General features: G+C 45.3%; 1 protein-coding gene across 1 annotated transcript in view; it reads left to right on the forward strand.

Annotated features, from left to right (window-relative positions):
• SMC1A (structural maintenance of chromosomes 1A) overlaps positions 1–11,775 on the forward strand; it is a 33,843-nt gene extending 22,068 nt beyond the window's left edge. Inside the window, exons 20-25 of the mRNA XM_021703601.1 lie at positions 7,113–7,269; positions 7,750–7,904; positions 8,026–8,177; positions 9,306–9,375; positions 9,662–9,772; positions 10,212–11,775. Coding sequence (XP_021559276.1) covers positions 7,113–7,269; positions 7,750–7,904; positions 8,026–8,177; positions 9,306–9,375; positions 9,662–9,772; positions 10,212–10,295 — 729 coding nt within the window. The 3' untranslated portion in view covers positions 10,296–11,775. The remainder of the gene's footprint in view (positions 1–7,112; positions 7,270–7,749; positions 7,905–8,025; positions 8,178–9,305; positions 9,376–9,661; positions 9,773–10,211) is intronic.
• Positions 11,776–15,036: the final 3,261 nt, after the last annotated feature.

A 15,036-nucleotide genomic window follows, 5' to 3' on the forward strand; every position in this document is an offset into this window, starting at 1 on the left:
AGTTAAGAGAAAAATAATTCTGATCACCAGGTTCAGGTATTGTTAGCCCGTCAATTTTTATAAAGTTCCCTGTCAGCCTTTCACAAGTTGGTTTTAACAGCTCTTTTTTTTTTTTTTTTAAGATTTTATTTTTATTTATTTATTTGAGAGAGAGCATGCATGCGTGAGCTGGGGGCGGGGGTCAGCGGGACAGGGAGAGATAGAATCCCAAGCAGACTCTCCACTGAGCACAGAGCCCAATGTCAGGCTCTGTCTCAGGACCCTGAGATCATGACCTGAACTGAAATCAAGAGTCGGACGCTTAACTGACTGAGCCACCCAGGCGCCCCGGTTTTAGCAGCTCTTAATGATCATTGCCTAGCTTTATCAAGGGTTGCAAAATGGTAATTTCCTAATTCTTCCTTTCCTCCTCCATTTATTTATTGGAATTCTAAAAAGAATTTTCCCATATCAACTATTTGGTTCCTTTGAAATACAGCCAGTACAGAAAAGGTAGGATAGATGCTTCATTCTTTTCCTTTATTTACCAGCTTTCGGAATGGGGCGGTTACCCTTGTAACCTTTAAAGGTTTTTAATTTGTATATTTTGTAAATTTAACTGTTTAAATGTATTTTGATGACTCTGTTGGAGTCATTTTTCTTCTTGATGCTCATATTGTCCCATCCTTGTCCAGTAGGAGCCACTTCAAGTTGATTTTTGTTGTTCTTATTTTTAGATTTTTATTGAAAATTTCACATGGCAAAAGTAAAATAGCACAGTGCTATCTTGTGTAGCCATCACCAATTTCAGCAGTTAGCAACTCGTGGCCAAACTTGTTTTATGTGCACTCCATCCACTTCCTCCTCTCTCCCCACCCCTGGGTTATTTCAAAATACAGTCAACCCTTGAACAACATGGATTTGAACTGTGCGGGTCCACTTATACATAGATTTCTTTCAGTAAATATAGTACAGTACTTGTAAATGGATTTTCTTAACATTTTCTTTTCTCTAGCTTACTTTACAATATGTGTTAATCACTGTTTATGTTACTGGTAATGCTTCCAGTCAACAGTAGGCTATTAGTAATTAAGTTTTAGGGGAGTCACAAGTTAATATATAAGTGGATTTTTGGCTGTGTGGGGGGGCTGATGCCCCAACCCCCTTGTTCAAGGGTCAGCTGCAAATTCTGGACATCATGCCATTTTATTTGTAAATATTTCAGAATGTATCTCTAAGAGAGATAATTCTTAAAAATATCCAGAATCGTTATCATACCAAAAACCCAATAATTTCTTAATTTTGAAGCTATATATTATAAAATAATTCCTTATTATTAGTATTATAATTAGTATTCACATTTCCCTGATTGTCATGCGCGCACACACACACACACACACACACCACCTCTTCTTTATCCATTCATCTGTTGATGGATGTCTGGGCTCTTTCCATGGTTTTTCCAGCTATTGTGGACATTGCTGCTATAAACATTGGGGTGCAGGTGCCCCTTTGGATCATTGCATTTGTATCTTCAGGGTAAATACTGAGTAGTGCAATTGCTGGGTCGTAGGGTAGCTCTATTTTCAACTTTTTGAGGTACCTCCATACTGTTTTCCAGAGTGGCTGCACCAACTTGCATTCCCACAGTGTAGGAGGGTTCCCCTTTCTCCACATCCTCGCCAACATCTGTCGTTTCCTGACTTGCTAATTTTAGCCATTCTGACTGGTGTGAGGTGGTTGGTTGATATGACTCTTAAGTCTCATTTAATCTATGGTAGTCCCCTTGTCTCTGCCTTCGCTTTCCATGGTTTCAGTTACCCATGGTCAACCACAGTCTGGAAGCAGATGGTCCTCCTTCGGACCTATCATCAGAAGGTCAGTAGTAGCCTACCTGGTGCTGTGTCACAGTGCCTGTGTCATTCACCTTACTTCATCTCATCGTGGAGGCTTTTTTTTTTTTTTTTTAAGATTTTATTTATTTGACAGAGAGAGACACAGCTAGAGAGGGAGCACAAGCAGGGGGAGTGGGAGAGGGAGAAGCGGGCTCTCCGCAGAGCAGGGAGCCCGATGCGGGACTCGATCCCAGGACCTGGGATCATGACCTGAGCCGAAGGCAGACGCTTAACAACTGAGCCACCCAGGAGCCCCTATGTAGGCATTTTTTATTATCTCACATCATCCCAAGAAGAAGGATGGGTACAATACAATAAGATAGTTTGAGAGCGAGGCCATTCATGTAACTTGTAATACAATATATTGTTATAATTGTTCTATTGTATTATTGCTGTTAATCTTTTACGGTAACTACTTTGTAAATTAAGCTTTATTGTAGATATGTATGTATAGGAAAAAACACAGTATGTAGGGTTTGGCACTGTCTATGGTTTTAGACATCCACTGGGGGTCTTAGAATGTAGCCCCGTGGATAAGCGAGACTACTATATAAGATGCCCCTCCCTCAGTTTTTATTTTTCTTTGCAGAATTTTTTGTTTTTGAAGAAATTGGCTCATTTCTCCTGAAGGATTTTCTACATTCTGTACTTTGTTGATTGTATCCTGTGATTTTTTTTAAAGATTATATATTTAAGAGAGAGTGTGCATGCTCTTGAGCAGGGGGAGGGACAGATGGGGAGGGAGAGGGACAGGCAGACTCGGTGCTGAGTGCAGAACCTGATGTGGGGCTCGACCCCATGACCCTGAGACTGTGACCTGAGCTGAAACCGAGAGTCAGATGCTCAACCAACTGAGCCACCCAGGAGCCCCTGTATCCTATGATTTGTCTTGATGTTCCCCCAGAACAAAGCACAAAAATAGTTCTGGTGTCCCCTGTAGTTCCTATAAGTGGGTAGTTAGATCAGTGCTGTTAAATAGAGATATAATATGACCTACATGTCATATTTTAAAAAGTAAAATTAATTTTGATGCTGTATTTTTGCTTAACCCAGTATATCCAAAAATTATTTCAGTGTGTAAATACATAAAAATTATTGATGGGATATTTGACAGTCTCTTTGTACTAAGTCTTGAAAATACAGTATCTATTTATGCTTCTGGCACATCTCAATTTGGATGCTATATTTTCCTCAGATGTATTTGATCTGTATTTAGCTATCTTAAAACTTTACAATAGAAAAAAAGAACCACATACCCATTTTTGTTCCAGATACACTTAAAAGTTTTCTAGTAACTAAGTTGAGTATCAGTTTTTAAATGAGTCAACAGTCATTAAAATCAGTAGTCACATGTGGGCTTATGGCTACTGTATTGGACAGCTCAGATCTAGAGGTTTGATTAGATTTAAGTTTGGGGGTTTGTTTTGGTCAAGAATACCTCATAAGTGACATTGTTAACGTCTATCAGGAGGTTGGTAGTGTCTGGATGTGGTTCTTTTTGTGTGATTTGCAGCTGTGGTGGTTATTGCCTAGATTGATTAATTTGTCTGTGGTTGCAAAATGGTGATCTTCTTACCCTATCATTTCTTTATTAACTGGAATACTGTAAAGAGAGATTTCCTCTTATCAGTCATTTGGTTACCCTGAGGTGCAGTTTATGTAGGAAAGGTGGATATATATGCACTTGATTCTTTTTTTTTACTAGTTTATAAAATAATGAGCCAGTTTTCTGACATTCTCAAGATTTGTTCACTGAGTTGTTTTCGTATCATTTTGAACTTACGGATTTAAACACATGAGATATGTTGCACTCTGTTGTGGTGGTTATTCTTGTTGATCAAGCTGTTGCATCTTTGGCCAGTGGGAACCTATTCAGGTTGGCTTCTGAATCATTTTGATACAACTCTACAGTCTTTTATGTCTTCCCTGCTTGGTATGTCCAGTCTCATCCTTTACATTTCCCCAAATCTGGCATTAGCCATTTCTCCCTGAGGAGCACTGACTTCTTGTAGTGGGAAATGCTGTTTAACAACTACCATCTGAACACCGGAGTGCTCGTGACTGCTGGGTTGCTCAGTGCTTCTAGAATATTTCAGTATACTGGGCTACAAGATGCATTTTTTATTTTGAAGGAAAAATGTATCGTGAGTTCATATTGATAGTTCAATTGAAATTGTAATTTTCCCAGTTTAACGTCATTGATTTTATGTTTGAGTCTCCCCCATTATTCTTGCTGAAAATCTTGGTTCCTAGCAACACTAACATAATAACATATTTATTTTATCCTATTCTGTATATAATAGTTTGAAAATCACAATGAGGTATTATTAGTAACAACTTGATTATTGAAGATTTCCTTGAGGTCCTTTTTGCCATTAAGCTAATAGCTTATTGGGCATGTACGGCCATGTTCCTATATTTTAAAGTAATTTGAAAGAATTCTCTGAATGTTGGGCACCTGGGTGGCTCAGTCGTTAAGCGTCTGCCTTCGGCTCAGGTCATGATCCCAGGGTCCTGGGATTGAGCCCCACATTGGGCTCCCTGCTCAGCGAGACGCTTGCTTCTCCTTCTCCCACTCCCTCTGCTTGTGTTCCCTCTCTCGCTGTGTCTCTCTCTCTCAAATAAATAAATAAAATCTTTAAAAAAAAAATTCTCTAAATGTTTAACCAGCTTAATATATTGTCATGTTTCTTTATTTAGTTTTCCATTTTAAGGGGGTTGCTCATTTTTGCATTTTAAAGATTTATTTTTTCCAACTTTATTTTGAACATTTTCAAACCTACAGAAAAATTGGAAGTACAGTACAGTGAACACCATATACCTTTCACTGTAGAATATTTTTCTACAATGATTATTTTTCCAGTTTTTTTCTCTCTCTCCCTCTCTCTTGATTCCCTCCCTCCACACTACACATTTTTTGTTTTTGCTGAACCATTTGAAGGAAGTTACAGACTTCAACTCTAAATACTTCAGCATGCTAAGAACAAGGGATTCTGTTCCATAACTGCAATTCCATATTACACCTAAGAAAATTAATAATAATTTCATATCTAATATCTCCCATATTCACATTTCCTTAGTTGTTCCAAAAGTGTTTTTTATAATTGTTTGTTTTAAACTGTGATCCAATCAAGGTTTATGTATTGCTTTTGGGTGTTCTGTCTTTTTAGTTTCTTTTAATGTGGAGCAGTCCCCTCACCTTTTTTCATGACACTGATCTTTTGAAGAGTCTATGTGTTGTCTTGAATGGATATGTTTGTTTCCTATCATTATTGCTTAATTTGTTCCACCTACCCTTGTGTTGCCTATAAATTGGAAGTTTGATCTAGTCTGGAGGCTTGATGGATTTGGGTTAAGTAATTTTTTGGCCAGAACATTTCACTGGTGATGCTGTGTACTCTATATTGCATCATGCCAGGAGGTATGTAATGTGAGGATGTGAGGATTCATGATGTTAAGTTTGATCCTCTGTTAAGGTATCAATTGCCAGATTTCTTACCTTTGTAAGTAGTAAGTAATCTTTAGGGGGATTCTTTGGTATCTTGTGACTATCTTGTTCCCAACAGTTTTTTGGCGCTGTGGTTTTCACATTTTGATTTAATTTTTTTTGGTAATTCTCTAAAATCTTCATATGGTTCTAAAACCAAAAGTATACTACAGGGTACATGAAGAGAAGTTTCACTTTCTTTCTTGTCCCCTTCGCCTCCGTTCCTCTGTGTGTAATCATTTTAATTAGTTTTTGGATTATTCTTCTTTGGTTGTATGTTAAAAATACGAATATATTTGTATGTAAATATACTCATATTCCTTCTCTTAGATAAAAAATTGGCATTCTATTGTGTACCTTGCATATTTCACTTAAAACCTATCCAAGAGACCGCTTCATAACAGTATATAGAGATTTGTAGAAGGGCTTTTCTAAAATATATATACGTTTGTGTGTATTCATGTCCTTCCTGTGCTTGAAGTCATTCAGTGGTACCTCACCTCCCTTGGGATAAAGTCCAAACGTCTTATAAGACTTAAAAGGCCCTTTATCATTGGGCTTCTGCACGTCTCCAGCCTTGCCTCTTCCCCCCAGCGCACACACACACACACAGTTGCTATTATTGCCATACTGAATTGCCCTTTTTTTTGGCTTTTGAAATTTATTAAAATTGATTACTTTTTTGTTTTGTTTTAAGATTTTATTTGTTTGACACAGAGAGACACAGTGAGAGAGGGAACACAAGCAGGGGGAGCGGGAGAGGGAGAAGCAGGCTTCCCGTGGAGCAGGGAGCCTGATGTGGGGCTTGATCCCAGGACCCTGGGATCATGACCTGAGCTGAAGGCAGACGCTTAACGACCGAGCCACCCAGTCGCCCCAAAATTGGTTACTTTTTTGAATTGCTTTGATTTCCTTGAATGAACCATGAGCAGATCCTTGATTTTGCATGTGATGCTCCTGTCTGCATAGACTGTTCCTTCTCCCTGTCCTCACTATTCATCCTGTGGGCCTGAGCTTAAACATATTCCTGGAGGCCTTCCCTAGCCCGAGTCTGAGTTAGGTGCCCTTCTTATGTGCTGACCCAACACCATCTGTTTATCATTGTTTTGGTGTTCACTGTACAGTGTTCTGACAGTTTACATATATGCCTTCCTCTGTTAGTCCATGAGCTCTGTAAGCACAGGAACCATGGCTCACAGGATATGAGGGCCCCAGTGGCTGGCATTTGGAAAGCATTCAGTAAATATTTATTGACTAAAAGTGGCAGAAAGGCACAAGCCCAGACATGCATTGCAATATTCATAAGACCTAAAACCAAACTCAAATGGAATTTGCTCAGATGTGGTGATCTGAGAAGAAAACGTGAGTTGCCTTATTCATTGTGGAGCTGTAGGTGGAGTCCAGACCAGCCTGTGTGGGAGCCTCTAGGTCACCCTGGGATGGTGCTGGCTCATGGCCTGGGGTGAGAGCCAGAGAGGGGCACCACCAGCTGCTCCTCCTGAGAGACAGAGAGGTTGACAGGGCCTGGGGGAAGGGCTAGAGATGAGAAAGTGGCATCAGCCTGTAATTTCCAGGGATGGTGGGAATGGTTACTGTAGGTAGGACCTGGTAGAAGGAGCCGAGCTAGGGAAGAAGAACCTGCCTTTGGCATGGGAGCAAGTCCTCAGGCCCTGCTTGGTGGAGCATCTCTTGTGGGGGTCTGAGCTCAGGGACCTGGCCCTTCCTGATGCCATTGGGCCTGGGTTTTACAGGATGCCCAGGCTGAGGAGGAGATCAAACAGGAGATGAATACACTGCAGCAGAAGCTGAATGAGCAGCAAAGTGTACTCCAGCGTATTGCTGCGCCTAACATGAAAGCCATGGAGAAGCTAGAGAGTGTCCGAGACAAGTTCCAGGAGACCTCAGATGGTAAGATTTTTCCCTTTTAGTTTTGCTGTCTAAGGGGAAGAAGAAGGCTGGAGTTATGGCAAGGGCCTGTTACACATCACAGCCTCTCCCATTTTTATGTGCTTTCTGGAAACTCCCAAGAGCCCTAAACAGTAGGGGTTAGTTATCACACCTGTTTTATGGAGTAGAAAAACCTCTCTGAGGTTCAGAGAGGGTGAATGGCCTACCCAAGTTCTCACAGCTGGTTGCTGGTTGAACCCAGGGTACAATTCATGTTTGTGTGGCTCCAAGCCCACGTTTCTTCCTTTGTGCTACGTGTCTGGCCCGATGGTTACAAGTGGTTGTAGGGCCATTTTCCTGGGGCCCTCCCCAGACATTCCTTTCCCTTTGGGATGTCCCTGCTCTGTGGATTGTCATTTACAGGTCATTCTTGCCAGGGTGTGGTCCTCTGCCTTGGCAAGCCTGGGCACTGAGGGGTCACCTGTCTTTCCCTCATGGCAGAGTTTGAGGCAGCCCGAAAGCGAGCCAAGAAAGCCAAGCAGGCATTCGAACAGATCAAGAAGGAGCGCTTTGACCGCTTCAATGCTTGTTTTGAATCTGTGGCCACCAACATCGATGAGATCTACAAGGCCCTATCCCGTAACAGCAGTGCCCAGGTAGGCTGGAGTCCCTTACGCAGCTAGCCCCCACCATCACGTTGCCGTTCCCTTTAGGCTTCCTGTCCCTGTCCTCATCTAGACCCAAACCCAGGTTCTGACCCATCTGCCTTCTCCCTAGGCATTCCTGGGCCCTGAGAACCCTGAGGAGCCCTACCTGGATGGCATCAACTACAACTGTGTGGCTCCTGGCAAACGCTTCCGGCCTATGGACAACTTGTCAGGGGGGGAGAAAACAGTGGCGGCTCTGGCCTTGCTCTTTGCCATCCACAGGTAAGGCTGCTCCTCCCAGAGCAGTTGACGGAGAGACTGAACTGAGGCCACCAGAGGCTCTGGGGCCCAAGGACATGCAGAGATCTGCAGAGGTGAAGATGTTCTGGTGGAATCTGGATTGCGTCCCTGTTTCCCTACCTACTACAGCACATCTGGCCTTGGTTTCCTGGACCTGTCTTTCCCATCCACCCTCATCCACTCAGCATGCCCTCACTGGCCCCTGCATGTATTCAGTCCCACCACCAGGCTTTTGCTTACATGGTTGCTGGCTAATTAGCCCTTTCTGTGCAAGTCTAGCTTGACCATCACCACGCCTTCACATCTCATTTTCCTCCTCCTGTTCCTCTAGGAAGCCTGCTTTGACCAGCTGTGGCATACCCTGACCTCCCCCTCCTGAATGCCAGTAGTACTGGAATCTGACCCCCACAACTTAATACTTGATTGTACAGCGTCATTCAGCGAGCATTTCTTGAGGGCTGCTCTGTACCAGACTCTGTTGGGGGATTAGGGACACAGATGTGTCAGACATGGTCTCTGTCCTTGAGGAGCTCATGGTCTAGTGAAAGCCAGATGTGTAAACAGTGAGCTAAGTGTTGTAACCGGGTGAGTGTGTGTGCTGTGGATGCACAGAGGAGGGACACCAACCCAATGCGGGGGAGGGAGTGGGTGGCCAGGAAAGGCTTTCGAGGGCAGGTAACACTTGAGCAGGAAATGCAAAAGATGAGTAGAAGTTAGCCGAGACACCAGGAGGCGTTCTAGGCAGTGGGTGCCGCATGTGCCGAGAGGCAGGGAGCCACAGCAACATGGCGCAGGTGGGTGGGGTAGACCTCCAGGTAGCTTGGACAGTGTGGTCAGAGCCTAGGACAGCTTTATCTCCCCAGCCGGTCTGGAAGCTCTGGAGAGAACCATGTCTTCTCCTGGTTCTGTAGGATCCTGGAGCACAAGGTTGGATGCACAGGAGGGTTCAGTTGGTAAACTGGCCTTCTGGGGCTCAGGCAACATTAAGACCTGGGTTTTTTAGTCTCTGAAGAAGTGGAGGGGGATGCTGGCCTGTGTGATGGGCCCTGGGGCTATCCTGCCCCACCCCTGCCCCCATCAGTGTCAGCTCACCTACTGGTTCCCTCCCAGCTACAAGCCAGCCCCCTTCTTCGTCCTGGATGAGATCGATGCTGCCCTGGATAACACCAACATTGGCAAGGTGGGTGCAAGGAAAGTGGGGCCCGGGAGGGAGGCCCCTAGGTTGGGGCTGGGTTTCAGGGAGCAACTCCTGAGTGTGCTCTAGCCGTTCCTGCTGCCTGCTCTCTGTGCCCGGGAGGCTGGGCCCAGGGTCATCCATCCACGCCGTGCTAGTCAGTGGCCTCTCAGCCTCTCTTCCCCCTACCCTCCACCCCTTACCCCATCCCTCTGCCTCTGGTTCTGATTGGAACACACAAGGGAGTGTTAGGGCTTCAGCCCTGCTAAGTGCCTGGCGGCCCCTCCCACAGGTGGCAAATTACATCAAGGAGCAGTCGACTTGCAACTTCCAGGCCATCGTCATCTCTCTCAAGGAGGAGTTCTACACCAAGGCTGAGAGCCTCATTGGAGTCTACCCCGAGGTAGGGCGGGCCTGGCTCAGGAGCCAGCCCCACTCTCCCTGCCTGACTCCCCAGGGCAGGAAGGGAAGGCTGCAGTGGAGGGCCACGGGGGCGGGGGAGCATAGGGACTCAGGTCCTGAACAGCCATCTGGGCTTGTTGGAGCCCTGCCCTAGAGGCTTAGCCTGCCCACCTGGGCAGGGCTATTGCGTCTGGGGACAGGTGGAAAGGCCAGGCAGAAGAGCCAGACAGCAGAGAAAAGGAGGAGAATGCAGAGGTAGGCAGGGAGAGAAGGCACATGGGACCGAGCACATCCTCTCACACCCAGAGAGAATCATTGCCTGGGCTTTGGGCAGGTATGTAGGGAGGAGGGTTTGAGGCCCCCAGTCCTGGGGCGCTAGACCCCCCCCCCTTAATTCTCTCCTTACAATTTCATTTTTCTTTTTCTCCCTCCTCCTTCAGCAAGGGGACTGTGTGATCAGCAAAGTCCTGACCTTCGACCTCACCAAGTACCCAGATGCCAACCCCAACCCCAATGAGCAGTAGCAGTAGTTCTGCCCTCCTGCCCTGTCTGGATCCCTAAGCTGCCCCTCTCCCAATCTCTGGATATTTGGCTCCCAACCTTCCCCTATCTCCCGTCCCTGTTTGGTATAGTCATGGGATTTAGGCACTGCTGTCAAGCATGAAGAGGAACAGAGGTGATGTTAGGTCTGGAGCAAAAATTCCTGAGCTTCAGGGAGTATCCTGGCCTTTGGAAGGAGGTGCTGAGCTGAACTGAGCTGAACAGGGCCATCTGTCCATTCCTTACCTTCCTCTCTCCTAGACCTCCCTCCCTCCCATCACCCATAATCATGGGTCCCTTGGGCCCCTTGCATCCTGCTTGTGTGTGGGTGTGTATGTGTGTATATATGTGTCCGCGTGTGTGCATATGGGCGTGCTTGCAAAATAATAAAGATATTGGAGACCCATTTTAGAAGGAGCCTAGGCTGAATTTGATTCCAAGAGAGCTTAGTATGACAGCACCCCAGAGCTGGGCAAAGGTATTCAGGACCTCATAGGAATCAGTCACGTGAAGTTGCCCTCATTCACTCATTTGTGTTCTCATTCATTTGTGTATTCGTCAGACATATATTGAGCACCTTCTGTTTGTCAGGCTCTATTCTAGAAATACAGAGCTAGATCAGATATGATCTCTACCTTCCTACCGAGGAGATGCAGTGGGTTCATGGTTTCCCATGGTCAGCTGAATCATATTTATAGGTACTTTGAATTTGAGAAGAAGATGATCACCTCCAGGCTTCCTGGAGAAGGTCACATTTGAGCTGAACCTTGACAAATTGGTAGGATTTGGTTGGGCACTAGGAGCAGAGCCTGGGCTCTGGGGACAGACATTTGTGGGTTCTAGTCCTTTTTTTAAAATCACTTACTAGTTTGATGTTGGGCAAGTCATTTGACCTTTCTGTGCCTCAGTTTCCTCATCTGTAAAATGGGGCTAACAATATTACCTACCTCATAGGATTTAATGATGTCAAGCTCCTCACTGGGGGCCTTATCCCTGCTTGGAGCCCACTAGGTGCCGACCCCTCAGAATATAAGCCTTCTCATACCTAGACCCCTGAGGGCGCTGATCCCAGTTGTTGGGGAAAGAAGGAACCTCCAAATCTGGGAGATGCTAAATGCCTTGGTTACTGAGAAAGTTCCAGGGCAGCAGTGGGGTTTACCCAGTAAGGGAAGGGCCTAAGGAAGCCTATAGCTTCAATCGTGTATGGTAACCAGGTGCCTGGGCCCCAACCCAGGACATGAGGAAGTTGGGGAGAGGTAGCCTGGGCCACATCCCAGCCGAATGTGTGTGAAGTTCCCTCTGGGAACTAACCCGTGTCAGCTGCAGGGACCGTGCAGAGGCAGCAGAGCCTGCTGCCATGAGGTCAGCCTTTGCTCGTTCACGTACACTGTCAGACCATCACCTTGTCCTGATTGTATACTGCATTCTTGTTTCTTCAAAGTTAAATCTGTTCTAATTACTCAAGTGACGCATGAATCTGTTCTCTAAGACGTTAGATTTATAAGTAGAGCTAGCCTTGTTTGACTACCATTGCCCGTCCCCCTCTAAACTGCTGTTATGTTTGTTGTACATCCATCTAGACTGTTTTAAGACTTTGACATATATGAGCTCATTGAAAATATTATTGTGTATTTAATACAAATGGTATGTTGAGTCGTTCTGCAATTTGCTTTCTTCGTTTAACAGTGTTTTTGAGATCTGTGCATGTTGTTTTTGCTAAATGTAGATTCAATTCATCCTTGTAATTGCCGTATGGAGTGCCATCATATGACTCGTATCACATCGTACCCGTTTCTTTTGTGATAGCTAGTTACGACTGTTTTCTCTTTTTGCTATTACAAAATACGACACAGGAACATTTGTGTGTGTGTATGTGCGCGCGCGCGCGTGTGTATATGAGTTTATCTAGGGTTGCTTCCTAGAAGTTGAATTGCAGAGTCATAGACTATTTATATTTTTGTTTTAAATAGATACTTCCAAATTGCCCTCCTGTACTATTTACTCGATATTTTTCTTGAGGTTGTCTTAGGTGTAACATTGTTATCTACTTCAGTTTCATCCTAAGTAGTGATATCCGTGAAACCACGGGTTTGATGTGCTAATTATGTATTTTTCTAATACATATTAAAAGGCATAACTCAAAATAAATTTGTCTGTGTTCAACCAAAGAAGTCACATACCACCAGTGGTACATGTGCTGAAGTTTGGGAAATGCTGGCATATCTGAAAGCACAATTTGGGAGTCGCCCTGGTTCAAATCCTAGCTGTAGAAACTTGAGCTCATTACTTCACCTCCCTGAATCTCAGTTTCCTCACGTAGAAAAGGACTTAATACGTGCCCTACTTTGCAGCAATGTAGGGAAGATGAAGTGTGCTGGAAGCAGTTTGGCTGGCACCTAGATCATCACAGGCCTTTCAGGGTAGCAATTGCTATTCTCCCCACTTTACAGATGAGGAAACTGAGGTCCAGGAAGGTTAAGTGACCCAGCTACCAGGTAACAGTAAGGATTTGAACCCAGGCCCCCCCCCGATTCAGTCTTGTGCTTTCTCCACTACAAGGGTGGCTATCAACCTTGGCTGTGCACCAGAATCACTTGTGAAGATTTTTCTTTTTCCTTTTTAAAAATCAAAGCAATATATACACTGGTTAGGAAGTAAAATAGTACAGAAGGGCTTATAATGCAAAGCAGCTGTTCCCTGCTGCACCCCCACATCCAAAGGGTGTGGAGCTCCTTGCTCTGGTCCCGCCCCTGGAAATCTAATTCAGTAGGTGTGGATAATAATCTGGATAACTAATTCTTACCTCACAGGGTGGAAAGGATTAGATGAGATGCCTTGGACTTAAGCCCTGGCCCACAGGGACGCAAGTGCTGCAGAGGACTTAGGTCCTGGGGCTCAGAGAGGTGAGAGGCTTTGTCCTAGATCCCAGTGGTTCATTGGCAGAACCTAAACTTCAACCAGGAGGGATCTCTGTGCTTGCCCAGTGCTTTCCCACTGTGCCACACTGCCTTCTATCAGCACAAAGGAACCACGTGCTCAGTGAAGGCTGTGCTCAGGTGAGAGCTGACGCCATAGTGTGTTTCCAGGAGCAAGCTGGATCCAAATAGAATCCCTAGGGCTTGTTGGAGGACACTAGGTTGACTCCCTTATACCCTGGACCCAGGAGCCTTGTTCTAGGGAGTTGAAGAGTGCTCCATGACCATGTTTACCTTTAACTGGGCACTTCATTCTGGGAATCACTGTGTTGCCCACCAGGGACACAAACATGAGTCAAATCTTTACCCTGCCTTTGAGGAGCTCACTAGTTAGGGGAGGCAATTCATAGAACAGCCGTTAACCATGCAGTCTGATGCCCTCTGACAGGAACATGGAAGAGGAAGGGCCTGTAGCTTATGTAGAGGTTCAGGGAAGGCATCCTCTAGTCTAGGAGGTGACACCTGAGCTGAGTCTTGAGAGACTGGTAGGAATTACCCAGTTGAAGTGGAAGGAATTTCCAGGTAGTGGGGACAGTATGCACAACGACCTGAAGGCAAGAAACAGCAAAACATTTCAGAAGTACCAAAACAAGGTTTGACAGTTCAGATTTATCTCATGAGACATTGTGGTTCCCAAACAGGCTGTGCACCAGAACCACGTGTAGCATCCCAGGCCCCAGCCTCTAAAAATTTGGTTTTTGTAACTGGGGTGAGGCCTCAGGATCTTGAGTGCTTAGAAAAATGAGCACATGACTGTAGGGTACAGCCAGGTTTGGGAACTGTGGGAGCCATGGGATGGTTTTAAGCAGGGGAGACGCTGGGTCAGATGCAAATTTAATAAACCTCTTTCTGGTCAGGCACTGGAAATGGATTAGGTTAAATGTGCATACTGTATGCTCCCATGCCTGTAGTTTCCCTGTTGGCTCAGTTTCTCACACTGTGTGTTTGCTTGTTTTGTCTCTGAATAAGCTGAAAGCACCACAGGGATGGGCCTGGGGTTATCTTGCTACTGGCATATCCCCAGCAAAAAGCACAGTGCCTGACCCCAAACAGGCACCCAATAAATAGTTTTTGAGTGAATGAATGCGTGAATGAATGCATTTGTGACGGAGAATGGAGACAGGGAGATCAGCTAGGAAGCTGTTGAAAAGCCCAGGAGGCCTACCCAAGGGCAAGGGCAGTGGGAATGGATTGGAGGCAATAAAAGTGTGAGCCAGACTTGGTGACTGAGGATTACTGGATGTGGAGGGTGACTGAGAGGATAGAATGAGTGCCCATTAGTAGCCCAGGTTCCTACCCTATCCCAGTCATTCTCTTTCTTCATCCAAGTCAGAATCTCCTTCCAGCCTCAGCCACTGGAATTCCTCCCTCAAGTTAGTTAAACGTTCTGTGTGCTGTGTGGTCCCCACCCTCCCCTCCCTTCCTCCCAGCCATTGATTCATTCTTCCAGTTCAATAAATCTTGGCTAAGCACCTCCTGTATGCAGTGAGGCTCTTCCAAGCCAGGACTCTGACTCCCTCTTTCCTACCTCAAGAGATATTTTTGAGGGCTTCCCCAGGTAAGACTCCCATCCCTTAGACAGTAACCTAAAGTGAGATGCCCAGATGTCAGACCTGTAAGGGAACTTACAGACTTTGTCCAACCCCCTCCTGAGGCCCTGGGAGGGGAAGGAACTTGCCCAAGGTCCCATTACTAGAAAGTGTCAGAGCCAGAACTGGAACCTGAGTTCCCTTTCCCCATCACCACTAGA

Source organism: Neomonachus schauinslandi, chromosome X (genome assembly GCF_002201575.2).
Source record: "Neomonachus schauinslandi chromosome X, ASM220157v2, whole genome shotgun sequence".
NCBI classification, from domain to species: Eukaryota; Metazoa; Chordata; class Mammalia; order Carnivora; family Phocidae; genus Neomonachus; species Neomonachus schauinslandi.